General features: G+C 37.3%; 1 protein-coding gene across 2 annotated transcripts in view; it reads right to left on the bottom strand.

Annotated features, from left to right (window-relative positions):
* ubap1 (ubiquitin associated protein 1) overlaps positions 1 to 26,000 on the bottom strand; it is a 111,813-nt gene extending 85,813 nt beyond the window's left edge. Inside the window, exons 1-2 of one of the 2 annotated variants that reach the window (XM_051930127.1) lie at positions 25,844 to 26,000; positions 1,395 to 1,441 (exon numbers count right to left, since the gene is read on the bottom strand). In XM_051930127.1, the coding sequence (XP_051786087.1) occupies positions 1,395 to 1,434 (40 nt within the window). In that variant the 5' untranslated portion in view covers positions 1,435 to 1,441; positions 25,844 to 26,000. Of the gene's footprint in view, positions 1 to 1,394; positions 1,442 to 20,254; positions 20,276 to 25,843 lie in introns of those variants that run through there. The other variant, XM_051930128.1, reaches the window with a different exon arrangement.
* Between the last annotated feature and the right edge of the window lie 846 nt (positions 26,001 to 26,846).

Below are 26,846 nucleotides of genomic sequence, written 5' to 3' on the forward strand. Positions count from 1 at the left end.
CAGAAGTATGTAGATGTTGTTCTGCTTTAAAGTTTAAGTCAGAGACTTGTAGATTGTCTAATTCGTGTTGCCATCAGGGAAAAGTAGTGTTTCTTCCCAATGAAGAGGCATATCCGTGAGAATTAAAAGATTTGTTGTTTGGTGAAAGTGAAATCTACAAAAACTATAAGCAAAATATCCAAATCTACAATAATCTGTTCATGTTCGCATCATTCAATGCTCAGAAAGTAGATTTACACGATTCAGGACCACACGCAATGAGAATCTGTGGTCCTGCAACAATTAAAGCTACTACAAGTTTAATTTTGAAGAAACCACAATTCAGTCAGGTTTATATGTATGACCACGGAGAAGCGATGCAACACAGAATCGAAAGAGTTAAATGATCAGACATATTAGAAATTCTACAGCCAATAACGGATACAAATCCACACGTCTAAAAGTATCTCACTTTATACAAAATGTATCTGCAAAACATGGACAAAGAAGTTTTCTTGGATTTTCTATTTTTTCCCCCCAACTACAGGAGTATGAAGTCCTATTTTCTACATCACAGTCATCCATCTTTAGTATGTATTATTTGAATGTTCATAAATATTTAATACTAGTAATTATTTGTCGCTCTTCACCTGTTAGCAGTACTAGGCTGCAAATTACCATTTGCCTCTCCAATTCTACCACCGTGTTTATTTGTTCCTTCTCTTACAAAAATAAAGTTTGTGATGTAGTTCCTCTCAGCACATGTGATTACAAACTTGTACCTGAATAATTAAACAGTATTTGATCATTTCTCATGTTTTTAAATACAGCTTCAACTAATAAAGCAAGTGTCTGAGCTAAATGACTGCATGATAACATTTAAAACAATAAATTTGCTTAAGGTAAAGGAACTGGCAAAGAGTATTCCCAAACTGAAAGAACAGAAAAGAACATTAAAGAGTGGTGGCTCTGAGGCTAGGGATCTGCACTGGCAATTGGAAGGTTGCTGGTTCGAATCCTGTAAATGCCAATTGGGATTCTGCTCTGTTGGGCCCTTCAGCAAGGCCCTTAACCTGCAATTGCTGAGCGCTTTGAGTAGTGAGAAAAGCGCTATATAAATGCAAAGAATATTTATTATTATTATTATTATAAAGGTTTGTCTATGTAACCTTCAGGAGGTGTGTGAATGAAAAATAAAACACTACCAAATTTATACTTTAAATTATTATGCAACACATATCTTGTATATCTCTAAATAATTTACATTAGAATAAAGACACAATTTATAAATACGCAACTAAATAATTACTGTTTTGCTTCTTTCCTACAATAAAATTATGAATAACTCAGGTATTTTGATTAATGGTTATTAAAATATACACCAAATTTGCCCATTTAATAAAAACAAAACCTACCCGTGTTACTAACATCTGATCCAGACTTCTTTGAAGCCATTTAGATCCTGTGAAAATAAAAGAGAAACAGTGCAAAATGAGAAGTACAGTAAACAAATAGATTGAAGAGATCTAGACAGTATTTATTGTTAGCAGGCAATACTGGGTCCTGTCGTGCAGTTCATCCTCTACTCTTGATCACTATCTTTTATATGCTCTTTCACACATTATGAACTGAAGACAGAAATGCAGACATAACTGCAAAATTGTTCTTTAAAATGTGTGTCACATCGATATGTCCATCAAGATACAAATGGGACAGTGATTACAAAAACTTTCCATTAGAGTGCTATATTATTCTATGAGATTGGGAGAACTATTTCACATTAGAATATGTATTTGTATAAGTTAACTGATTTTTTTACTCTTTAATGCATGTAAGTTTGCTCCTTCTTTATAGCTCACTTCAGACTTACACTTTAACTAGAGATAAATTGTGGAGAAGGACAAACAAACTGATTGCCTTCACTACACTATTGGCACGTAGACTTATTTTGCTAAACTGGAAGAATCCTAACTCTCCTCTTAAGTCAGTGGATAACTGATGTTTTATATTATTTGAAATTAGAAAAAATCAAATTCTCACTTAGAGGATCTGTGCAGAACTTTTTCAAAACCTGGCAGGATCTAATCAATAATATTTTAGAATAAGCTCTTAAAGCACAGAGTAAGTAGATTCTCTCCCCATTTCTTTTTCTTCTCCATTTATCTGTATCTGCCTATTAAACTCATCAATTTATTTATTTTTACTATTTTTAAGTTTTATTCCATTGGCCATGCTCTCTTCCTCAGGAGTGGGGGTTGATTTGTTTTCAATCCTATTATTTTTGTAAAAATTGATCTACTTGTATGGAATGATTACAATAAAATCAGAAAAATTAAAAAAAACAAAAAAAAACAAAAAGATAAATTTTAGCCAGAGACATGGAGAGGAGGACAAATTGTAAATGGATATGGTGGTCTGCTTGGCTACTAGCTTTGCAAATCTGGTAGTCAGATACGCTTTTCAGTAGCCCAGGTCTACATATGGGGTGGAGGGATAGCTGCAATTTTCTACAGCAACGCTTTATTCATAATTTTTTGTTGTACATGAGTGCATACCACTCTTCCACCACAATACAAACACAGTTGCCATCTTGGAAGAGAATATTGGAGCAAATGGATGATTTTTTAAGGATTATATCACATTGATGCGTCGTCTTTTTCCAACATACACAAAAATATATTAACAAAAATGAATTAAAATACTGTATTAATATTGTATTCTCAAATTTTGTTTTCAGACCTTTCGTAATTTAGACCCAACCAAATACTGCAGTTTCTCTTTCAAAAACTTCATCAGTTTGAACTTCAGGTCTATTCTGAAGTGCAGTACAAGTTTACAGTGTTATACACCTTTAGCTAACCATAGCCAGTGATCTATGTATAAAGCTGCATTAACAGTTGTCATGCTTGGACCATTAAGAGGGTCCTCATATTAGTAAAGATGATGTTTATGCCTGAAAAGGCATCTTCACAATGTAATGTTTAGGGTAATAGGAGAATTTTCAGAACCTCCAGTACACCTGTTAGATGGCCAAAATATATATTAGTTGATAATGAGATTCCACCCTGGGACTGCATACAACAATATCTGTTTGCAATGGAGCATAGCCCTCTGATTTCAAAAGGTTGTTGTTTATTTTCTAAGGCTGAACTTGGAACATTCAAGCCATCACATGTGACCAACAAGCTGTTCAATATTTGATGTAATTTTCTCAGCTGTAGCAAGACCCGCCAGTTAATAAAAAGAGTTATCTGCTGTACTACTGTACATTTTTGTTTCCCAGTTGAACATTCCTTGAAATGACATCATTACATCAGCATCTGTTACATATTGTAGGCTGACTAGTAAACAGTCTGTTTCTGTGTTTTCTTACCTTTTCATTCCTAAACTTAACTTTGCCTGAGAAAAAAGTACCACTTTTATATGGGGTTTCTGGATGCTCACTGTGTAAAGCATGATACAGTCTCTGACTTGGTTGGGATGCTGCCCCCTCCCCACTTTGTGGAATATCTTATGCTTTTAATCTAAAAAACTTCTTCCAGCATTTGAAGGTATTTTCTATTTATTTTTGTCATAATGCTGCTTGTAATTAAGATTCCTTTCACTGGTAACTGGTAGAAGTGTGCGATGTGTACTGTCTACAATAATATCTGAATTGTTGTTTTGTTAATTTGCAATATACGATCAAAAACACACAAAATATGATCAAAAACACACATTGAGAGTCCAGGCATTCACTGCCTCATGCGACCTGTGTCTCATGTAATGTAACAGGATAGCCTATTGCGTATGCACAAAGCAAGTGCATAGGTGTGCACAGTCAGCGCCCAACAAGTTAAGCTAGTGTAGCTGCCTAAAAATGAGTGAGCAAACAAGGCCAGGGGATAAATTAGCTTCGCAATCCACGTCGAAAGATTTAACTGCAAGACATGATTTACTCTCACTTGCGTGGATGTGGTTTGGCTTTGAAAAGATTGAGGTTGCTGAAAAGATGGCAATCTGCAAACTATATCGGATATCGGATGCGCATTTAAAGACAGATCAACAACTAACTTGCTTCACCATCTCTGAAATAATCACAGCGAAGAATATGAATACAGTAATCCCTCGCTACTTCGTGGTTCACTTTTCGCGGATTCACGACTTCGCGGATTTTATATGTAAGCATATCTAAATATATAACGCGGATTTTTCGCTGCTTCGCGGGTTTCTGCGGACAATGGGTCTTTTTACTTCTGGTACTTGCTTCCTCAGTTGGTTTGCCCAGTTGATTTCATACAAGAGATGCTATTGGCAGATGGCTGAGAAGCTACCCAATCAGAGCACGCAGTTAAGTTCCTGTGTGCTGCTGATTGGCTCAGCGATGGAGTGTTGCATTAACCAGGAAGTCTCATCTCACTCATTCAGCATTAACGTGCTACTGCTTCAGGGGCCGTGTCCAAGCGCCAACAGAAGATGCAAATGATTGCAGAAAAGGTAAAAGTTTTGGATATGTTGAAGGAAGGGAACAGCTACACCGCTGCAGGACACCATTACAGCATCAATGAGTCCACGATTCATTTTATTTAAAAAGGAGGAAAAGCATATAAGATCTACGGCCGCAGTGTCCTTTAACCAGGGCGCAAAACGAGTTGCAAGTGGACGTGATAAGGCAGTAGTCTGGATGGAATCTGCTTTAGGAATCTTTGCAACAAGGTCGACGACGTCATGACCGCCTACAAGCTGCTACGTGTACTTCGCTATACAGTAAGTGTAAACTTATCTACCGATTTCATATTGCTTAGCAGTTGTCCCTGTTATTAATAGAGTAAAGGGTGGGTTGTAAACAATACAGGGAGGGTTTAAAAACGTCCAAATACACGTTAAATAATTAAATAAATATGGTGTCCCTACTTCGCGGAAATTCAGTTATCACGGTCGGCCTTGGAACCTATCTCCCGCGATAAGTGAGGGATTACTGTAATATGAAAACTTCAGGAGTCAGCTATCCATGATAGGTCTAAATCACCCAAGGGACAAGTACAAAAACACATTCAGCAAACTTTAGCAAATTTGTTCTGCAAAAAAGTGCCACACGACAAGAAAAGCAATAGATCCCATGACATAAACACTGTCACCAAATACATCCCAAAATATATGGTGCCAAATCAAGTACTTGAGAGGGATGGTTTCAAACAACTTTTGAATACTTTAGACCCAAGATACACACTGCCTGGCTGAAAACATTTGTCAAACAGCTCTGCCTAAATAGTATGATTCATGTTGCCAAACTCTGATGCATAAAACTGCAGAAGGTTTCACTTTTGCCAACAGATTTACAGTATGGTCAAGCCGAACATCCAAACCATGCCTCTCCTTGACCGTGTACTTCATTGACGAAACCTGGCAACTGCAAAGCTACTGTTTGCAAACATCCTACCTCCCAGATGACCAAACAGGAGACATCATTGCGCAACGATTGAAAGATGCGTTAACATTATGGTTGCTGCGAGAAGACCACATGGTTTGCATGACAACAGACAGTGGGACTAAAGTTGTCAGTGTACTACATATTAACAACTGGAAGAGGATTCCTTGTTTTGGACATAGGCTTCATATTTCCATTGGTGAGTAATCTTTGTTTCTCTATAAAATGCAATTTAAGTGAAACTGATCTAGTACAGAGCAAAAAAAAAAATTCTGCTCAGAAGAATTATTAATCCAGTCAAACAAATTGCGTAAATTTGGACGATTATTTTTATTTCCATAAAAAGCATATGTCTATCTGACGTGTTTTATTTCACAAGCCATCTTGGTTGGGGATCCTCGATTCCAAAGTGCATTATTTAAAACACTTGCACAGATCCCTGCCTCCTTGCCCCAGTCCATCCCAGAAGTTGCAGCAGGTAATGAAACAAGGGAGGAAGTGCAACCAAAAAAAAAAAAAAAACACAGGTCTCTACACACTGCCATCCATTGAAAAACAATCTACATGATGATACTGGAGGTGGACAGTGATGTTAATCATAGCGGTGGAAAACACAAAAGGTATATTTCTCCAAGTTGAGGAAACTAACTGATCGAAGTAGATTAATTACTTAAAATGTATTTTTTATATTCCAGCAATTTTCTCCATAATGATGTTAGTAAGTGTAGTGTGCTACCAAGTGGACTTTAATGAAACTGACTGTTAAACTCTTAAAACATAATAATTCTCAAAAGAGAGTGACTTTAATTGATTTATGTTTAATACTTGTTTTAGACCATATCACATTTATGTAACTTTGGAAAGAATTAATTAGATTCTGAACATTTTCATCCATCTCTGACAGGATGCCCGTAGTGGTTGTAATTTAATTCTGAACAAACTCAATTCTTCTCAATAATCTGCAAATGTTGCAAGCTATGTATACTATATTTATTAAAAATAAACATTTGTGTTATTTTTGATAAAAAATATGTATATCTCTAAGCTATCTGCGAGCCCTACTCAGAAAACATACAAACCACATTTATGGGGGAGAAATATTCCTTTGCATACATTTTAAATATAAAGAACAAAAAGAGAATACTGGCTGGCAAGATTATTTTTTGCTGTAATATGGTTTGTCTGGTTGAAGAGGGAAGACTGAAGTTGGGGTGGTACATTATGTACCTATTATTCATTATCAGCACAAACAGCAGTGAATGAGTTTGCAAAAAAGAACAAGAATGACAATTGAGCAAAACAACCTTCATTGCGTGTATAATGCAAGGTTACTAAAGAAGAAAACATTTCTGCAATTAAGGCTAAAGCACAGATTTACATTAAAATATGTGTTATTTATAATTTTAATTTTTAAGAGGCATAATCAACTTAATATAAAAAACTTTGGACCTCAGTTTGACACCTTTTCTAACAGCTTATATATGGCCAGTAAAAACACATAAAATACACACAGTGTGACTTTATATATTAAAAAAAAAGTTAATTACAGCTCTGTGCAAAAGTAAATATATATGCTACACATCCTTACAAAGCAGACAAGGCCTTTCTTGATGTACACAAATAAATAATCATTAATTTTACGTATCCAAATAAATTCAAAGCTAACAAGGAATATTTGGAAAGCTTTTACTTTACATAAAAAGTGTAAGATTCGTTCCAGAGCCAGTGCAACATGTGAGGGCTCTTTCAAGACCAAAGGATTTCCGTTACTTTTTTGGATAAAAAACTACCACTTTGAAAACACACTGTTCAGTTGATGGAAGGTTGGCATGCATTCATTGAAAAAAGAACTTGTTTGATCAAGGAACTGGTGTAAACTGTGGTGGTAAATACAGTATACTGTATATGACATAATAAGGACATCACAAGAATTGATACTTTAGTACTACTTTGAAACCAAAATGCAGAAAATGTAATGGCACCAGCTTTTTACAGAATCGGCAGTACTGAGTGAACGTTGGTACCAGACTGATGAGTGACTGCAAGTAATGTGTTACTTCAGAAGACACCATAAAACAGAATAAAAGAACAAGTAAAAACTATATAAGAAAATGGTTCACAATGTTACGGCACCATATTATAACATCCCAAAAAGAAAAACACTAGAAGTCATGTCTGGAAATGCTTTGTGTTTGACTTAGGAGAATTTCAGAGTGTGATTGCTATACTTATACTCATCATTAAAAAAATACACATTTACTGAGGTAGTTTTTTTGGGGGGCAGAGAAACTGTTTCAACAGGAAAGGCTTTGTTGTTGAACTCAATCTGTCATATGAGTGATTAAAACTGTATGAATAAAATAGTTTTAAGTTCCTTGAGGGGAAAAAAAATCTTGCCGTCATGACCACACATTTAAATTGGGGTAGGATCTCATATTTCAAAAGGGAAACCAATGTTAATACTGTTAATTTTACTGATTTCATGCACTTTGAGATGTGCTTGTGTCAGATGAAACCAAATGTAAAAGGGAAACAATGAATAAACATTTCTTGCTTTTAAATACATTCATTTGTGTTGATTTAAAATTTGTCATTACCTGCTGCTTACCAGATGCTGAAAATGTTTGGCTCAGCAAAAAATTCTTGATTTGAAAATATGAACCAACTGAAGTTGTAATTGAATAGCCCTGTTCTACACAGTCTCAATAAAGAAACAAGTTTTGCATTAATCCTCAGATTTTTCATCCACAGATATTACTGACCATCTATCCAGCTATGCGGGAAAACCTCACTTACTTCCAGAATCACACATATAGGACTGTGAGATATGGGAGGAAACTGCACGCTGACAGCGCTAACAACAGTTGTTGCAAGTAAAAATCATAGCAAGTTCCAAATGTAAGCAGCTATTGTTCTTAGCAAAGCCAGTGATGAAATGAGCTGCTCCATTTTTTAATACCAAAAAAAATTTTATTTCATGTTTGGATGCTTCGAAGCACAAAGCACATCTATCTAGTAATATGACATGAACTGTGTTAACAGAAATGCATCGCAGACACACAAATTTACAGGAATAAAGGCAAAACAGCATCTTTTTTCAGTTTAGTTTTTGAAGGCAAATTAATGTGATTTTTTAATGAGTATAATCCCTAGGATGTGATGAATATTGTAAAATCAAGTGCTGCAGGGGTCAGAAACCTGTTCCATAATAAGTGCCAATTTGCAAGTTTCAGACAACCAGTGTGTCAAAGGACAATAGCATAAACTGTATAGTTTATTTTCAGTTTTTGCACTCACAGTTGTTCTTTTAATGGCAAGTTAAACTTGTCTTAATGTTATATTAACTGTGCACACACAAAATCTTTTCATATTTATTATTACTGTGCACTGAAAAGTAAATTGGACTTATTTCAGTGGGATGCCTGTGTCTGTCATTCATGGCTTAGCTGTGCTATATATGTCCTGTAGTATGTTTGTACCGCCCTCTGAGCTGGCACGATTATAATGCGTTGTAGTCCTAGAGTGGCAGCAAAAAGTAAGAACAAAGAAGAAAGGATCCAGGGCATGAGTGACCAACACTACTCCCCTACTACACCACCACAAGTACATAAACACACCAGAGAAGGCATAGTTGAGTTAAAAAAAATGATTATAATAAGAAATTGGACACAACTAACAAAACCACTTATACATACTATCGTGCTGCAGCGATTCCCATCCACACAAATCATGACACAAAACACTCAACCACATATGCCACTAATACATAAATATGGGAAAGAGAAAAGAAAAAATAAATGCCAGAGTCCTTCAAGTATTCACGGTTAGAGATGACCATCTACACTCTGTTGCGGGGAAGGATGCGCCGAACAATTACCTTCTGTTCAGGGAAACAAACTGCTAAACAGTTCCTTGTGCTGGCCCGTCAGGTCCTCCCCCTAAATGCCTTCACTTCGTTCACTAGAACAGGAAAATAATTAGTCATTAACCTGGGCTCACGTGACTTTCTCCATGTGGGTTGAATAGCTTTCCATCTTGCCTTTTTCTTTTATGGCGTATGCTTCTCATTTTGGTCTGGCACTCTCTTCTCCTCCTTCACCTTTTTCCCGCCACACATTTACATAAGGTTGGCTCCTCCCCATACAGTTTGTTTGGCCCTCTGAGCCATGTGCTCCTGTCCCCATGTACTATTGGCCAGCCTTACACGTTCAGCCATTCCACCCTTAATAGGAATGAGGAAAGGTGCAAACAGCCAGTGACACACACACATATCCAAGACAACCATTACATGTTAATTACATCTGTTACTTTCACACACGTTTCTTAATAATCTGTTGCAAGTCAGCTCCAAGATGGACTTAACACTGTCTTCAAGGTATGACAAAATCTGTTCACAAATATATGTGGATCAAAATGCAGAAATTAATGCAAAGACAACAATTTTCAAAAAACAGAATTAATCTATCCCAACAGGTTTCAATGAATGCTGCTTGGTTAGTGTCAGTGTTCACACGTTTTACAAAGCTCTGTAAATTTATATGTCCACCCTGAAGATGTTTTGAACTCAATACGCTGCATTCCAAACTCCTCAATCCCCTCCTACCCAAACAGGGGTAAAGTTAGGTTTTTCTCCTGAAAGTTTTCTGGATCAATTAAAAAAAAAATATTGGGCTGTTATATACAAAGACTTTTATATCACAAAAGAAACATTTTATTTTTACCAGGAATACCTTTCATTCATGTCTAATAAAGCTATCACTGTTTGGCCTGTACCTTAGATAGATTAGATTAGATTAGATTGATAGACAGAGAGATAGAGAGATACTTTCTTAATCCCAAGGGGAAATTCACATACTCCAGCAGCACCTTACTGATACAAATTAACTGCAGACTGACTGTGTTGAGGTGCTGTTTACTGTCTGTCAAAAACATGACTTAGTAGCCATCAGTCATCCTCTAGCTCTGGATAGTTCTTGATAGTAATGAGTGGATCACACCAAAGCTCTCAAGCTATCACTTAATGATAAGTGAACAATAAGGAAGTTAACAATTCTAATGACTGTGTCCTTAATAGTGGTGAAATCAGATTTCAATATATTGTTACATAGATTTTCCTGGTGAATAATGCAATGAAACTTTGTTACTGGGTGACCGATTTGACTTTCAAATAGATTTGTAAACTCCCCCGTCTCTTTCCCTGTCTTTAGAGTGGCACACTCTGTGGTGAATATTTTCTTCATGTCTAAACAATAGTGCACCTGTCAGTGCAATGTATTGATGGAAATTAATATTTTTTGCCATTTCAGAAATCTGCCCTTCTATAGTTCTTGTTGAAAACAGGAAAATCATCTACTCTGGACATGATTGCTTCTTTTTTGGCAATCCATCAAATAAAACCTCTGCACTGCTTAGAAAGGCTTCTTTCAAGTACATTCGGAGAGTTTATAGCTGCCTTTTGTAACCTGAGTTTTACCATGGCATTTTGAACACAGTACTTTGCTTCCCATGCCACTGCACTCCTGATAAATTCCAATCTGTCTTATCTTTGAATTTTTTCTTGCGTTTCATTTTGAAGTGACACCATACTCTTGATGTCTGGAACACTATTATACTTTCACAACACAGGTTACATACAGCTCAATCCCCTTTTGCAATGAAAGCAAACTTCTTCGTCCACCTAGGTAGAAAAGAATTACTGCTACACATGCGTGACATTTTACAATGTACAGTATTACCACAAGGTCATGTCAATTAGATGGTTTTGGCAATGGTTACTGATGCTGTTGTGTGTCTGGCTGCTAAGCAAGGAGTGCACACATGGGCAATACTGTTATTAAGCATTATTTTTTTTATTGATTGATTTTTTGTTTTATAGTAGACTCTGATGACATCACAGACTAGATATTATTTAACAATGTTTACTACAGTTATGAAGTTACTTTGCAGCATTTCAAAGATAATTTGAACTTTGGGGTGATGGGTGATACAAGAGGAAAAGTAAATTATCAGCAAGCACAACAAGGCAAATGAACTCTTTATAAGAGTAGCATAATTATTGAATATTTGTAACTATTGTTTTTTAATGGAACCCAGCCTCTATTTGGCAACAAGAAAGGAATCCACCCATAAAAATAACGCCAAAACATCTATTGGAGAAGTATAAGCAAAAGAAACAGCTACCTAATTCTGGATAAGTTACACATGCTAAGCAATAACCCAGTCTGATCACACATATAAGATGTTTTGAAAACAGCAGAACAAAGGCTATTTTACAGGAGTTGCGAGGAAATCATAAATTTACGGACAAGTCTGATTTCACACAGGAAGCCTTGAAGTTGGGACAAACAAAGGGGATATATTTGAACAATTAAACCAGCAGGAGTTTATTACATTTAAATTTGAATCAATTTCTTTCATCTATTAAATATTACTCTTCAGTAATTTTGTCACTGCTTATGATGCTAAACAAAAGGATTGTTTGACAAACTAGATTTTAAACGCATGGATGTTGCTGAAACAGGTTTAAAGAGTTTCTTTAAATAAATATATCCTAAATTATTTTGCAATTCACAAATTCAACAGTACTGATACAATGTCTTAGTTTTTATTTTAATAGTTTTCAGATACAGGGAGAAAATGTCAGAGAATAAAAATAGAACATGCACATAAGAAATATCAGATTAAACCAAAAGCCTATCTGCAATAATAATATAAAACATCCCATGATGTTGTTACACTGGGAGCATGTCCATGTCTATCATACATTAAATTCAAGTCTTACATTGTAATTTTGATATTTATGAATGCCAATACCAGTTGACATAAATGAGAGCTAGGCAACTACTTGATTGATATACCACTATTTTAAATTTGCTGTTACTATTAGCATTTGCATATTTTATATTTCAATAGATAAAAAGACACAATATTATCCAGTTGAATAACAGAGTTACTTTTAATTAAGCAGCTGGTGAAAGGGATTTGTCTATATGATGTGGTATCTAACAGTTATCGAGTACGAAAATTTCACATCCCTGTGCTGCAGAAAGCCAAACCTATGTTTTTTAAAAAGCTGACAGATTGGGCATGTCAAAAATCCCATGGAAAAATGACCTGCATGTCTCTTTGATAAGAAAACAGATGACAGAATATTGAGCAAATGCATATCTGCAGGCTCTCACTGTGTAAGTGCTCTATCAAGCAATCGCTGTGGCATACACAAATAAATGTATAACCATTTGAAAGCAACACTTCCACAGTTATTTACTGGATAAATACCTGACGTTTGAAACAAAGACTACAGTAATTACCAAGTAAACACATTGTGCACATGTGGAGTAGGATGTGCAGTGAACATTTTGGCAGGGATGAAGGCAATGGTGAAACATCGAAAAAACTTAATTTGCTTGGAAGAGTTTTAGCTGGTTCAACCAACACCATTGCATATATAGAGAAAAATATCAGCCCGATATATCGACATGGCCTACTGATAATATGTTAAATGTTTAAATTGTGATAAATATAATGAATACTTAACAATCTTAGCCTTAAAATAAATAAAACTCTGTTTGTACACCTTATTTTAGGTGTACAGACTCTAAAGTGAACAGAAGCTAGATCTCATTTGTATAATTTTCATCCATTTTATATAATTTGCAAGAACCTTAAGTACAGAACTGGAAAGATAGCAAAAGCCTCACGATCTTGTCATGTTGGATCCAAGTTGATGTACATTTCTATGTCTGCTGCTTCCCCTACATGGCCACCTCACCAGTTAGAGCTACACATTAGGCTTGGGCAATATGGTGAAGTCCGTAAAATGTTATACACACAAATGATGATTTGAGATTGTTGTGACTCTTCCGCAATAAAAACTTTCCTGCTTACTCAAAAAAAAAAAAAAAGTTAATTCATTTTACACACCATGCACATTTGCATTGAAGGCAAAGTTTTGCTAGATAAGTAAGGCTGATTACTTCTTAGCAAATCATTTGCATATCTGTGGTTTTCTATATTAAAGAAGGATATTTTTGAAGCTTCTCACAATGCATGGCAATTAGACAACAAGGACACCAGTAGCCAAATTGAAAAACTCCAGGAACTGCAGAAAAGAAATCTTGGTTTTTCCTTTTTAAAATGGTTATTCAGCCTCAAACCCCAAGAAAATATAGATGATGCTAAAAGGGATGATTATCAATCTGAAATTTTTACAGCTTGCCCAACCCTACTACACATAAAGGCAAAATCATCCTTTTGTTTATGAGACAAAACTGGTGGTATGGATCTCAATTAAGTTCTTTGAAGCCACAGATCTTGAAGTTGTGTTTTTGTTTTCGTCTAAGATAAAGAATAATGTAGTATTCCTCATGTTTCTTATCAATTTCCTGAAGCTGTCATAAAACGTATGAGCAGAAACATTCAGCAGGCATGGCTTGACAGTTCTAAAATTGTCTAAATATTTAGTTTTTACAGTTCTTTTGTTCCTTCACATATAGTAAAAGGATTCATTTGTAACGTGTGACTTGCGACACTACACAAAAATAATTTGACATACTTTTATCAGCACATTTGAGAAAAAAATCAATTAAAACTTTAATAACATATTTCAAACTTACTTATTATCTTAAAAGTACATTTTCCATTGAAAAATTAGCTTAGAAATTACGATTTACTGATTTTTAGGTGTAGTCACATATAATGCTCAAAGCTCATTTTGTCTTTCCGTCTGTATGAATCAACTCAACCCCCAGAGGACCAACTTTGTTGATATGTAGCACACTTATTCTTCAAGAAAATATGTCAAGACAGTTAAATTTTTCATTAAGATATATTGAACAGATCACCCTATACAAAGACTTGAAATTTCTAAATCTCCCATTGAAAAGCATTGGCAAATCTGCAGTCCATATGTCTAAAACAAAAATGTGCTGTGTGACTTCAACTACAAATTCCTTTACTGTTGCAATTTTATCTTGACATTGATTGCACCAACTTGTATATTTTGCATATTTTCCTCTTTTTCACCTTTGTTAGCCATGACTGATGTCAAACAGGTCCCCAATTCAAGTTAATGAAACATAAGCAGAGTGTGTGTGTGGGTAGAAGGTAGGAAGTCACTTTCTGTCACAAGCTGCTTGCGCAGACAGGCAGGCAGGTCAATCCTTTGTTGGCAAGTCCAATGGAGTGCATGGAAACCACTGCATTAGCAAGCTGTTTCTGCTTTGTGAAGTCTTCTCAGCTACTTGAGTGCAAATATAAGCAAACTCACCCACTAGCATTTCACTCCTCCAGATACTTTTAAGTCATAACGGGTAAGTTAAATGACTTTCCTAACCATAAAAATATAAAATGGAAGCAAGGAAAGCAAAAGGTTATCAAAATATGAATGAAGCACCCCATTGTATGAAAGCTGTTATGCATAAAATAAACAAACATTTACTCAGTATTAACTGGACACTAAACCAAACTCACAGCTCCTTTAGCTGCACAGGATGGGTTGCTCTCAACATGAAAAGAATGACGTATCATGCTATTTCCTTAACACGTTTTATAATAACTACATTATATATACACACTCACTGAACAAATTATTAGGAACCCGATACTAATAAAGGATAGAGCCTCCTTTTGCTCTCAAAAAAGCCTCAGTTCTTATGGCATTGGATCCACAAGACATTGTAAACATTCCTTTGAAATTCTGGTCCACACTGACCTGACTGATTCATGCAATTTCTGGAGATTTGTTAACTACCCATTCATGCTGCAAATCTCCTGTTCCATCACACCCCAAAGGTGTTCTGTTGGATTCATGAAACCAGTTTGAGACAACTATTGTTTTGGGTGCAGGGTGCATTATCATGCTGTAAGTAGCCATCAGAAGATGGGTGAAATGTCATCATGAAGGGATCCACATGATCAACAGCAATATTAAAATGGGTCAAGCATTTAAGTGTTCACTGACTGGTATTAATGGGCCCAAAGTGTGGCAAGAAAACGCTTCCCACACCATTACACCACCACTAATAGCCTGGGCTATAGACAGGTTGGGTGCATGGATTCATGCTGTTGTAAAGCTGGGCGATGTATCAAGTTTTTAAGAAACAGACATTTTCATACAAGATATAGGATGAGACAATATCATTTATATTGATATAGTCTATGATGCTTTGAAATTATACTCATACAGCCACCAGTTCGCCTTTCTCTTCTCCCCATTTGTCTCTCGCACAACTACTTTCTGCCCCATCTCTTTCCATCTCTGAACACAACTCGCCCCTCCCCCACCACATCACTCGGTAAGCCTGGCAAGCAGCGACAGAATGGAGACAAATACAGACATGAAGGAAGCTACTGAAGAAGAGCTGGTTGGTAATAGCAGAACAATGGCTCAACTATTTGGAAATGGTTCAGATTCAAAGTGTCAGGTGAGCAGCAGAGTAATGAATTCTGTAGAGAATGGCGAAAACAAGTCCTGACAAAAGCTTTGAGCACTACTAATCTTTTCCAACATTTACAACAGCACCATAAAGTGCAGTACGAAGAGTGTGCGAAAATGCGTGCTGCAGCCCAGACCGTGAAGCCTTCCCAGACTCCTACTCCGAAACAAACTTCGTTGCAAAACTCATATACCTGTGGTGTGCCTTATGATAGAAGAAGTGAGAAGTGGGGTGGCAAGACTAAAGCAGTGGCTTACCATATCGCTAAAGACATGGTTCCCATCTCAACTGTGGAATAAGACGGCTTTATACAGCTGCTAAAATCCCTTGACCAAAAGATGAGTTACCTAGTTGGAATTACTTGCAAAAGAAGAACTGCCAAAAATGTACACTGAAGTTAGAGAGAGTCTCGCTGCCTGGCTTACCAAAGCGTCTCACTTCACAGTGACCACCGATATGTGGTCCAGCAGGACCGGAGAGCCATACATGAGTACAACAAAACATTTCATGGAAGACCTGGAACTGAAAAGTGCCTGTCTCCAAACCAGCTAGTTTCCCCAAGACCACACTGGGGAGCATATAGCTGAAGCCTTGCAGGACATCCTCACAAGCTGGAAGCTCAACCCGACAGGACTGATTACTATACAGTTACTACTGACAATGGGGCTAATATCGTCAAGGCGGTGCAACTGAACAAGTGGCACAGCATACAATGTTTTCATCACAGACTTCATTTAGCCACTGGTAAGTGCAATATTGAATCAGTTAATTTGAAATAAGAAAAAAAAAATGCCAGGCATAATGTACTCTTTTAGGGCTGATTTTTTTCCCCTTTTCTCCCAGGGCTGAATATCTTTCCAATAAAAAGCACATAAAGCAATACTTTCTCACATAAATCAACATAAAACGTTTGTTGCTGCTTGCAGTGTGCTGTCTCTGCGTGTTAGGCTGGATTTATACTTCAGGTGATGCGACACGTGCTCCGGCTGATGCTACTGCTACACAAGTATTGTACTGTTTATACTTGTGCACATACTTAACTTAAATCTGGAAAATTCCACCAGGTGGCAGTGCGAGATAATATCACAGTGAGAAAACGCTCAGCTTCGCTGTGTTGTGAATTGCCTGAAACATCCATTAAATTATGAGGACACCTTGCCACAATAACTCTGAAATGGATGTTTAATGATTACTTCCATCAATCCAGGGATGCACCCATTCCAGCAAGCATCAGGCGAGAGACAGAAACAATCACTGGACAGGGAATCAGCTCATTGCAAAGTGAACACAAGCATATACATGCACTAGCATCATTTTAGTGTCACCAAATCCCCAAACCTTCATGTCTTTTGAAAGAAACTTGAGCACACTGTGGAAACCCTCCAGGAATACATGCAAACTCCAGGCAGGGTACACCATGGACGTGACTCCTGTAGAAAAGAATATTCTTAAAATTGATTATCTGCATATATTCAGAGAGAATCATAAGCATATATGAAATTAAGTATTCTATCCTAATGCACGCTAGTACAGTAAGGGTTAAACCATAAAAAGCCCTTGTCTGCATATTTTATTATTTTTCTCTTTTCAGCTTCAAACCACCAATATCTTGTTGCTAAGCTCAAAAACTGAGAGGGTTAAGCAGACCGTTGTTTAGAAATGCTTCAGCTCAAAACTTCAACCTTGAGAGATGCTTGGATGTCATTCTGAGATATATGGAGCGAGATTATTTAAGGCTTTGTAAACCATAAGCAGTATTTTAAAGTGAATTCTAAATGATGGGTAACCAATGTTGTGACATCAAAACTGGAGAGATGTGCTCAGATTTTCTTTTCCTGGTTATGATTCTGGCAGCTGCATTCTGCACTAGTTGCGGTCAATTTATGTCTCTTTTGGGTAGTCCTGATAGGAATTATTTGCAGTAATCTAGTCGACTAAAAACAAAAGTGTGAACTAATTTTTCAGCATCTTGCAAAGTTACAAGGGGTCTAGTTTTAGCTGTATTTCCTAAGTGAAACAATGCTGTACTAGTAATCTGATTAATGTGTGTTTTAAAATTTAGGTCAGAGTTAATAATTACCCCTAAATCTTTTACCTGTCTTAAATTTCAAGCCTAATGGATCAAGTTTATTTCTGATACCCTCATTATATCAATTTTTGCCAGTCACTAAGATTTCCAATTTCTCATTATTTAGTTTGAGAAAATTAATACTCATCCATTCAGAAACACATGTAAGGACAATGTGTCAGTGAGACAAGAGAGTTGGGGTCATCAGGTGCTATTTGATAAATACACTGTGTCGTCAGCATAGCTGTGGTAGCTCACGTTATGCCTTGAGATAATCTGACCTAATGGAAACGTATAGATCGAAAAAAGCAGTGGACCCAGGATAGATCCTTGTGGAACACAATATAGAATATCGTGTCTTTAAAGTACAACTACCACAACTAACAAAGAATTTTCTACCTGTCAAGTAAAACTCAAACCAATTTAAAACATTTCCAGAGAGGCCCACCCACTGACTAAAGCGATTTATAACAATATTGTGATCAAGTCGAAACAAGGAAGACCCACAGATGAGACACTGCACTTTTCAATGAAAGCTACTTGCCTTTCACCTTATACCCCAAATCATAACCTTAAATCTTCAAATGAGTGTCCACTTATAATTAATTCCAAGAGCAAAACTTAAAAGGCGTGGTGAGGCAGCCTTCTGCTATTATGCACCTAAACTCTGGAATAGTTTACCGATAGAAATTCGCCAGGCTAATACGGTGGAGCACTTTAAAAAAAACTGCCACCACCTGATCAAAGCACCGTGCAGTCCCTACATTGATGGATTGAAGGCCAGATATCCACATGACCATCACTGTCTAATTCTTCCATGTGAAGCCTGAAAACCATGAGGACTGATCAGATTGTTTATGTTAGGTAGAATGCCTAGTGGGGGCTGGGTGGTCTCGTGGCCTTGGAACCAGGGCTGTGGAGTTGGAGTCGGAGTCAAATTTGGGTACCTGGAGTCGGGGTCGGAGTTGGCAAAAATGTACCGACTCAGACTGCTGATAAATTAAAATTTTAATGAAGAAAAAAAAAATACAGCATGTTCAAATGTCCCATTTCATAAACAATCGTCATAATTAAGTACTTCTCTGATGTAAGAATAAAGCCTAGTGTATAGTTGTGTTACTACTAGTGTGAAGTTCAGATGACCTATTATATAACCTGACATTCACATATTGTAATCTGGATTATGGTACATTACAACAAGTGTAATGATGTAGGTAGAGGTGTGTGCTATGGCCTGATGTGTGTTCAGGGGTTCTGCCTGCACTCTCCACATATGCTCCCACCCAGGGCAGAACTTTAGCATACCTTTGCACACCACCTGTTCTAGAAGATTTTGAAATTAAAAAGGAACAGATTCTGTGTATTTTGACAGATCCATATTACTAACCGAGAATGGTAAACCGGAAGACACGGACGCAGGTACACAGCGATGGACCCAGGAAACATAGTGCGCAGGCGCCTACAGCGTGCATCTCATAAACCGCAAGCGAAGTCTGATCCACCGCGAAACGAAGGAGTCACGGCTCAAAAACGAAAGAGCTCAACTAACGTAAATAAGACATGAAGCAACAACGCGCCCATAGCTAATGACTAATGACACAGCCACACAGAAAAGAGGATTCTGCACTGCACCCCAGAGTCAAACGGAAGACACTACGGAGTCCGCAAAGGTCCACAAAGATAGTACGGAAGGCGCAAGAAAGTACGAAAGGTGCAGGCGCCTACAACGCGCTTCTGAACTAAACGTCCACACTACACAGCATGGTCCGGGTAATAAGAATAAACGAACTCTCCGTATTAAACGTATGGCAACCTCACACGTCCAAACCATATAGCATATGTGAATCACATTACAGTGATGCATTATTAACAGTACAACCACAGAAAACGCTCCGTATTAACAGTAAGTGCAATTATCCATATTACTAACGGTAGACAACAGATAACTAATGGAGTCACGGTCATAGCTCCAAAACGATCCGGCTGAACTAACGGAGCTACAAAAACGAGCCCGCATGGATAAAAAAAATAAACGTAGGCACCTACAACGCGCGTCTGAAACCGTGGAAGCAAAACTGTCTCGGCTGCAAAACCAAACAGCTCGACTAACGGAGCTACAAAAACAAACAAACGAGGAATGATAGAGGACATATGCCACAAGCTACAGGGAAACGATGATTCCTGCATCAACTGTGAAGCCTATGCACTTAAAGACATTCAGTTGGCTCTAATGCTCCTTGGATATACGTTAGATAACTTCAATTTACCAAATGTTCCAGATTCGTTACCAACTCTACATTCAACACCAATAAATCTGCAAGAAGAACAACATATTGCGCAAACTATGATTTCCAGTTTAAATACCTTACAATCTGCTGCTTTTAATAAGATTGTTCTTGCCACAGAAGACGACAGCCCGATACCCAAATGCTACTTTCTTGACGGCCCTGGGGAAGCGGAAAGACATACCTTTATGAAACACATACATTTCTTTACTGCAAAACAACAGTTAATTATCGCATCAGCTACAACTGGAGTAGCAGCTAATTTGTTGATAAATGGTCGCACATGTCACTCCTTATTCAAACTTCCACTCCCAATCACAGAAACATCGGTATCAACTATGAAAATGAACAGTAACAATGCACAAGAAATACGTCTTGCAAAACTGTTGATTTTAGACGAATGTACAATGGCATCCAGTCATTTACTCAACACCATTGATAAACTTCTCCAAACGTTAATGAATAATAATTTTCCATTTGGAGGAAAAGTACTGTTATTAGGAGGAGATTTTCGACAATGCTTAGCTATTGTTCCACATGCCATGCGTTCAGCTATCGTTCAGTACAGTTTGAAATACGCAGACAATTGGCATTACTTTGAGACAATACATTTGGTACAAAACATGCGATGTCCAGATCCAGAATATACCAATTGGTTATTGCAACTAGGAGATGGAAACCTTACCAATACATATGGACTTCACCCAGATATTATTCAGATCCCTCAAGCCTTTATTTGCGACGACTTAGTGAGGAGGTGTTTGGAACAGCAATCACATTAGACCAGATACCGCTATTAACACAACGGGCTATATTATGTCCAAAGAATATTGACGTTGATCGCATAAATAACCAGGTCATTGCGTTACTTCCTGGAGAAAGCCGCCTCTTTCTAAGTACTGACAATGTTGATTCTGAAGACGAGAATGAGCATCTTAATTTCCCCTTAGAATATTTAAACACTATTAACCCAGCCGGATTACCACAACACAATCTTAACCTTAAAATCGGGACAATAGTCATGCTATTAAGAAACCTTAATACTAAACAAGGTTTATGCAACGGTACACGTTTAGTCATCAACACCATGACAGACAATGTTATTGAAGCAAAAGTACTTACAGGATCACATTCTAACAATACTGTTTTGATTCCTAGAGTTGACCTTACAAGTTCTGACCTGGAATTACCTTTTATACTTAAACGACGCCAATTTCCCATTAAACCTGCATTTGCCATGACAATCAACAAATCCCAAGGACAAACCATGGACAGAGTTGGCATATACCTCTCTGAGCCTGTATGTGGACATGGACAACTTTATGTAGCTTTCTCAAGAGTTCGGCGTTCATCTGACATTAAAGTTAAAGTTATAGATACTCCATACCAAGGAAAACTCATTCAAGGACAACACACCATCTTTACTACAAATGTTGTGTATAAAGAAATATTCCAATAAATCTTTCTAATGTGCCATGCTATGGGTTCTTTACTTCCTTTGTTTGTCATCTACACCTTTACACTCCAATATATCTCATACATACATCAATGTATTTCGGGTTACCCAACACCAGGGGTTGGTGAGCGAAGTGAGCAGGGGGCGGAGCCCCCTAGTAATGCTTCTAATATGTCAAGCACAATTGAGAAAATGATGAAGTAGATGAAGAAAGTGACAAACAGGTATTAGTTGAAGACAGTTCTGCAAGTATTGGAGAAAGTGAAACTAAAGAGAATAGTGAAATTTTGGATAACATTGCTGAAGAAGCATCTAAGCTTACTACTATTCAACATATTAATTGTGCTGTTCACACTCTGCAACTTGCAATAAGCGATGGATTGAAAGATTGTCATGCAGCTACTCTAATTGGCAAATTGAGGCAAGTAACTGTGGAAGCCAGGGCCCCTAAAACAGATGCCATTTTGAAAAGACATGCAGGAAAAGGAGCCATTTTGGATCAAACAACACAATGGGGAAGCACTTACTTGATGGTAAAGCGTTTGCTTGAACTAAAAGACTTTCTTGAAGAACTGGATGATGAAAATGTTTAATTAACTGAAAGCCAGTGGGCACAAGTAAAAGAACTGGAAAGTCTACTTTTTTTACCCCTTTACTGTCACCAAGAGGTTGCAATATGAAGATTTAACACCCAGTAAATTTTTCTTGGAATGGAAGAGCTTGATATATTTATTGCCTGAACAAAAGTGGAGGGTTAATAGCTGATAGCATGATATCATCAATGAAGAAAAGAGAGTCTCTTACTGGATAATCAAATCTTGTTAGCTGCTATTTATGTTGATTCAATGAGCCGAATTTTGTTGAGCGTGACCAGATTGCTAATGGAAAAAAGGAACTCTATGACCTAGCAGTTCGCATGAAGGGATTATTGCTACCTGAAACACCACCACTGGATGAAGCTATAAGCACTGATAACTCAGGATCATCCTCTTCAAATAAAGAATTAGACTTTGATTCCTACTTGGACAAAATAAAAATTTCAAAAGCAAAGCAATGTCGCCTATGTGTGAAAGATAAACGAACAGTAAATGTCCAAATAAAGAGATTCCAGCAGGAAGTTTTTAAAGAATTAAAAGAAGTTGGAGTATGATCACTCATCGAAACTGACAGAAGAAGAAGCCATCCTTGTTGATCCAGAGATTATTAGTGATGTGGCTAGAACTGTAACAGCAATGCCACCCACCCAAGTCAGTGTTGAAAGACTATTTTCAGCTCTAAATATAATCAAGTCAGATTTAATAGCTTCTATGAAAGAGGATCTGGCAGAAGCAATTCTGTTTCTTAGAACACTGAATTGAGTTCATTTTGGATTGCATTTAACAGCTATTCTACTCTGCAACTGTATTCCAAGTTTAATATATAAGCTGTTTTAGGTTTTCCAGGTTTTGTTTTTGTTTATGTAGTTAAGCTTTGTTTTTGTTTTAAAACTACCAAAGAATGTGGTTTATATTTTTTGAACTGGTAAAGTTCCTGTTCCTGATTTTTATGCATGCTACTACTTTATAGCCACTTGATAAAAACAATAAATAAAACCTTATTGTTTTCATTTTTTTGTCTTTTGTTTAACTGATTAATATAGTAGAGAGTCAGCTTCCTAGCCAGAAGTTCTGTGGTTAAATGACGTGTATGTTGCCTTCCTTCAATCAACATGGAAAATACATTAGTATATTAAATACAGAGGAGTCGGAGTCAGAAGTACTGGAAACTAAGGAGTCGAAGTCGAAGAATTTATCTACCAACTCCACGGCCCTGCTTGGAACCTACAGATTTTGTTTTTTTCTCCAGCCATCAGGAGTTTTTTTTTGGTTTTTTTTTCTGCCCTCTTTGGTCATAGGACCTTACTTTACTCTTTGTTAATTAGCATTGCCAAAATTTTACTTTTTTTTCTTCATCTTGTAAAGCACTCTAAGCTACATCACTTGTATGAAAATGTGCTATATAAATAAATGTTGTTGTTGTTAAGATGTGTTCTTGATCAATTAATTAGTTTCAGACACCTGCATAAGGTATAAAGTAATGATGGCAGTTTCAGTCAAATGATGGACATTAGTTAATGATGGGAAGAACCAAAAGGAGGGGAGTATTTTGCATAAGTGATAAGAATTGTAATAAATGTACACTCCCTGAATTTGCTAATGGCTCATCTCACTTGATTTGAGTTCGTGTATGCATCACGCAATAAAACTTGATTCTGCCATATTCCTGAAACTTCGTATGCCTTCTTTGAGCAGCGTGTTTCTGCCACAACATAAATTTGGTGACCAACCGATGTGATTAGAGAAGAGGCTAAATGCTGATCCAAAGGATGGGACAAGGGTCCGGGAACACACAGACGGTGGCCACCTAAAGAGAGGGTAAGCAATACTTTTTTGCTGTGAAAATGATTGTGTTACTTCCAATGGAGAAGTGGAAAAAGGCCTCCCTATAAAAAAGAACAATACAGTGATCCCTCGCTATATCGCGCTTCGCTTTTCGCGGCTTCACTCTATCGCGGATTTTATATGTAAGCATATTTAAATATATATCGCGGATTTTTTGCTGGTTCGCGGATTTCTGCGGACAATGGGTCTTTTAATTTCTGGTACATGCTTCCTCAGTTGGTTTGCCCAGTTGATTTCATACAAGGGACGCTATTGGCAGATGGCTGAGAAGCTACCCAACTTACTTTTCTCTCTCTCTCTATCTCTTGTGCTGACTTTCTCTGATCCTGACGTAGGGGGTGTGAGCAGGGGGGCTGTTCGCACACCTAGACGATACGGACGCTTGTCTAAAAATGCTGAAAGATTATCTTCACGTTGCTACCTTCTGTGCAGCTGCTTCCTGAAGCGACATGCTGCATGGTGCTTCGCATACTTAAAAGCTCGAAGGGCACGTATTGATTTTTGACTGTTTGTTTTTCTCTGTCTCTCTCTCTCTCCCTGCTCCTGACGGAGGGGATGTGAGCTGCCGCCTTCAACAGCTTTGTACCGGCGGTGCTTCGCATACTTAAAAGCCAAACAGCCCTATTGATTTGTTTGCTTTCCTCTGTCTTTATGTCTGTGCTCCTGATGCGCACTCCTTTGAAGAGGAAGATATGTTTGCATACTTTTAATTGTGAGACATAACTGTCATCTCTGTCTTGTCATGGAGCACAGTTTAAACTTTTGAAAAAGAGACAAATGTTTGTTTGCAGTGTTTGAATAACGTTCCTGTCTCTCTACAACCTCCTGTGTTTCTGCGCAAATCTGTGACCCAAGCATGACAATATAAAAATAACCATATAAACATATGGTTTCTACTTCGCGGATTTTCTTATTTCGCCGGTGGCTCTGGAACGCAACCCCCGCAATGGAGGAGGGATTACTGTAATGGCCAAAATCAGTTGGTCCAGAGTGTGTTTTTACCATAAATCTGCCAGGATTTGTTTAACTAGGCTGTCCCTTCCTATTATACTGGGGTGAACAAAGCACTACAAAAGTGTATAGACGGATCCTGCGGCTTACAGTATTATGTAATTGTAATGATTCCGGTGTACACACATTCCACGCTGCTCTAAATTCCCTACAAACACGTTTATGACAAAGTAAATGAAAGGAATATCACTATGCAGCGTAACACAAAAATTAACTTGAAATCTTTAAAATGCGATGCAACTATACTGTATTCTGAGGTTGCATTCATTAGGCTTTTTGTGTTCTTTAATAAAATGAAAGTTACACACTCAAACATAAAAATCGATAAACAAAGCACAAATGCTGGCTTCAAGTAACCGCCTTAGAGAAAGTTATTATTTAAACATTTAACGTGGTTATAGTCATGAGCTAAATAGTGTGGTTAACTCTCGCCTCAATTACTAGTTTCTAGGTCTGACAAAACTAGTCGAAGCTGGCTCGTCCGAGTAAGTTCATTATTAGAACATCAGACAGCGACACTCCCACCTGAGACTATGAAGTCGTCTCTTTTTTCATTAGCAAATCCAAAACATGCCAATTATTCAATCCCAAACTTTACCACTTTTTATTTGTGGTCAGTGGCTTAGCCCATTGGGTCCTGGCCCAAGATCAACACTGACAAAACCTTACGAGTCGGCCTGACTAAAAAAAGCCCAGGCTCCAGACCACACAGTCTATTTTTGCAGGGCGCTAACAGTCAATGACACCACACTACACTCACCTTTTCCAGTTGTTCTACAAGGAAGAATGACGTTTTTCCCGTCCTCCCCACGACCTGTTGAGTTGTCTAGTTGTTTTGATTTTAGTAAAGTCCACAGCCGCTTCCTGCTTCATCGCGAAGCGCCATCTTCTCTCTCTGCTCCTCCTCTTCCAAACGGCGATTCGTCGTTACGTTTGTGTGATGTCATCACGTCGCGCCTCAGACTTGAGAAGTGACTCTGTGTACAATATGTATGGGATAGTTAGAGTGTGGAGACGGAGTGTACTGAAGTGTACTCTCGTTGTTGTTTGTTAAAACGGCATTTGTTATTGTAGTATGTTATATTGTTTCTAAGGTAACGTAATTGAAATTTGATTTTTGTTAGTGGAAGTTTCAAATAATGCTTCGAGAAACTTTTTGTAGATATTTTTCACTAGTAACATTTGAATGTTTCACGTTCTTTGACACAGACTAGTATCGCAAAAAACTTACAGGATGAATTCAAACTGTGTTCGAAAAAAATATTATTTTGTTTCCCCTCTCTCATCTTGTTAACATACCTAAGAACATTATTATTCTTGTCATATGTACACAGCGGGTCAGACGATTCAGAACACTTCAATTTTTTCCGAATTTAATCAATTGAAATGCAATGAGTGATCTAAAATGGTGAAAAGGTAAGCAGTAAATGCCAGATGTTTAAAATTAAAGTTTAGGTTAGAAAAAAAATGGAAATATACGTTTCCGAAAGTTCACCAGCTTGCATGATAGGCAAGCTCTCAGTTTCTACTGTGAAGAGGGCACATTGACCAGTCTGCATTAGTCAACAACTGGTATTTGAAGGCCCTATTTTGTCCTTTAAGGAATAACTTTCTTGCTGCCACGTCTGCATTAGTATTAACTGGTGTTTGAAGGCCCTATTTTGTACTTTAAGGAATAACTTTCTTGCTGCCACTAGCTCTGCCAAACCTGCAGCACAAAGTGCCCTCTTCACATTATAAACTGAGACTTGTTTTTTCGAATA

Source organism: Erpetoichthys calabaricus, chromosome 7 (genome assembly GCF_900747795.2).
Source record: "Erpetoichthys calabaricus chromosome 7, fErpCal1.3, whole genome shotgun sequence".
NCBI classification, from domain to species: domain Eukaryota; kingdom Metazoa; phylum Chordata; class Cladistia; order Polypteriformes; family Polypteridae; genus Erpetoichthys; species Erpetoichthys calabaricus.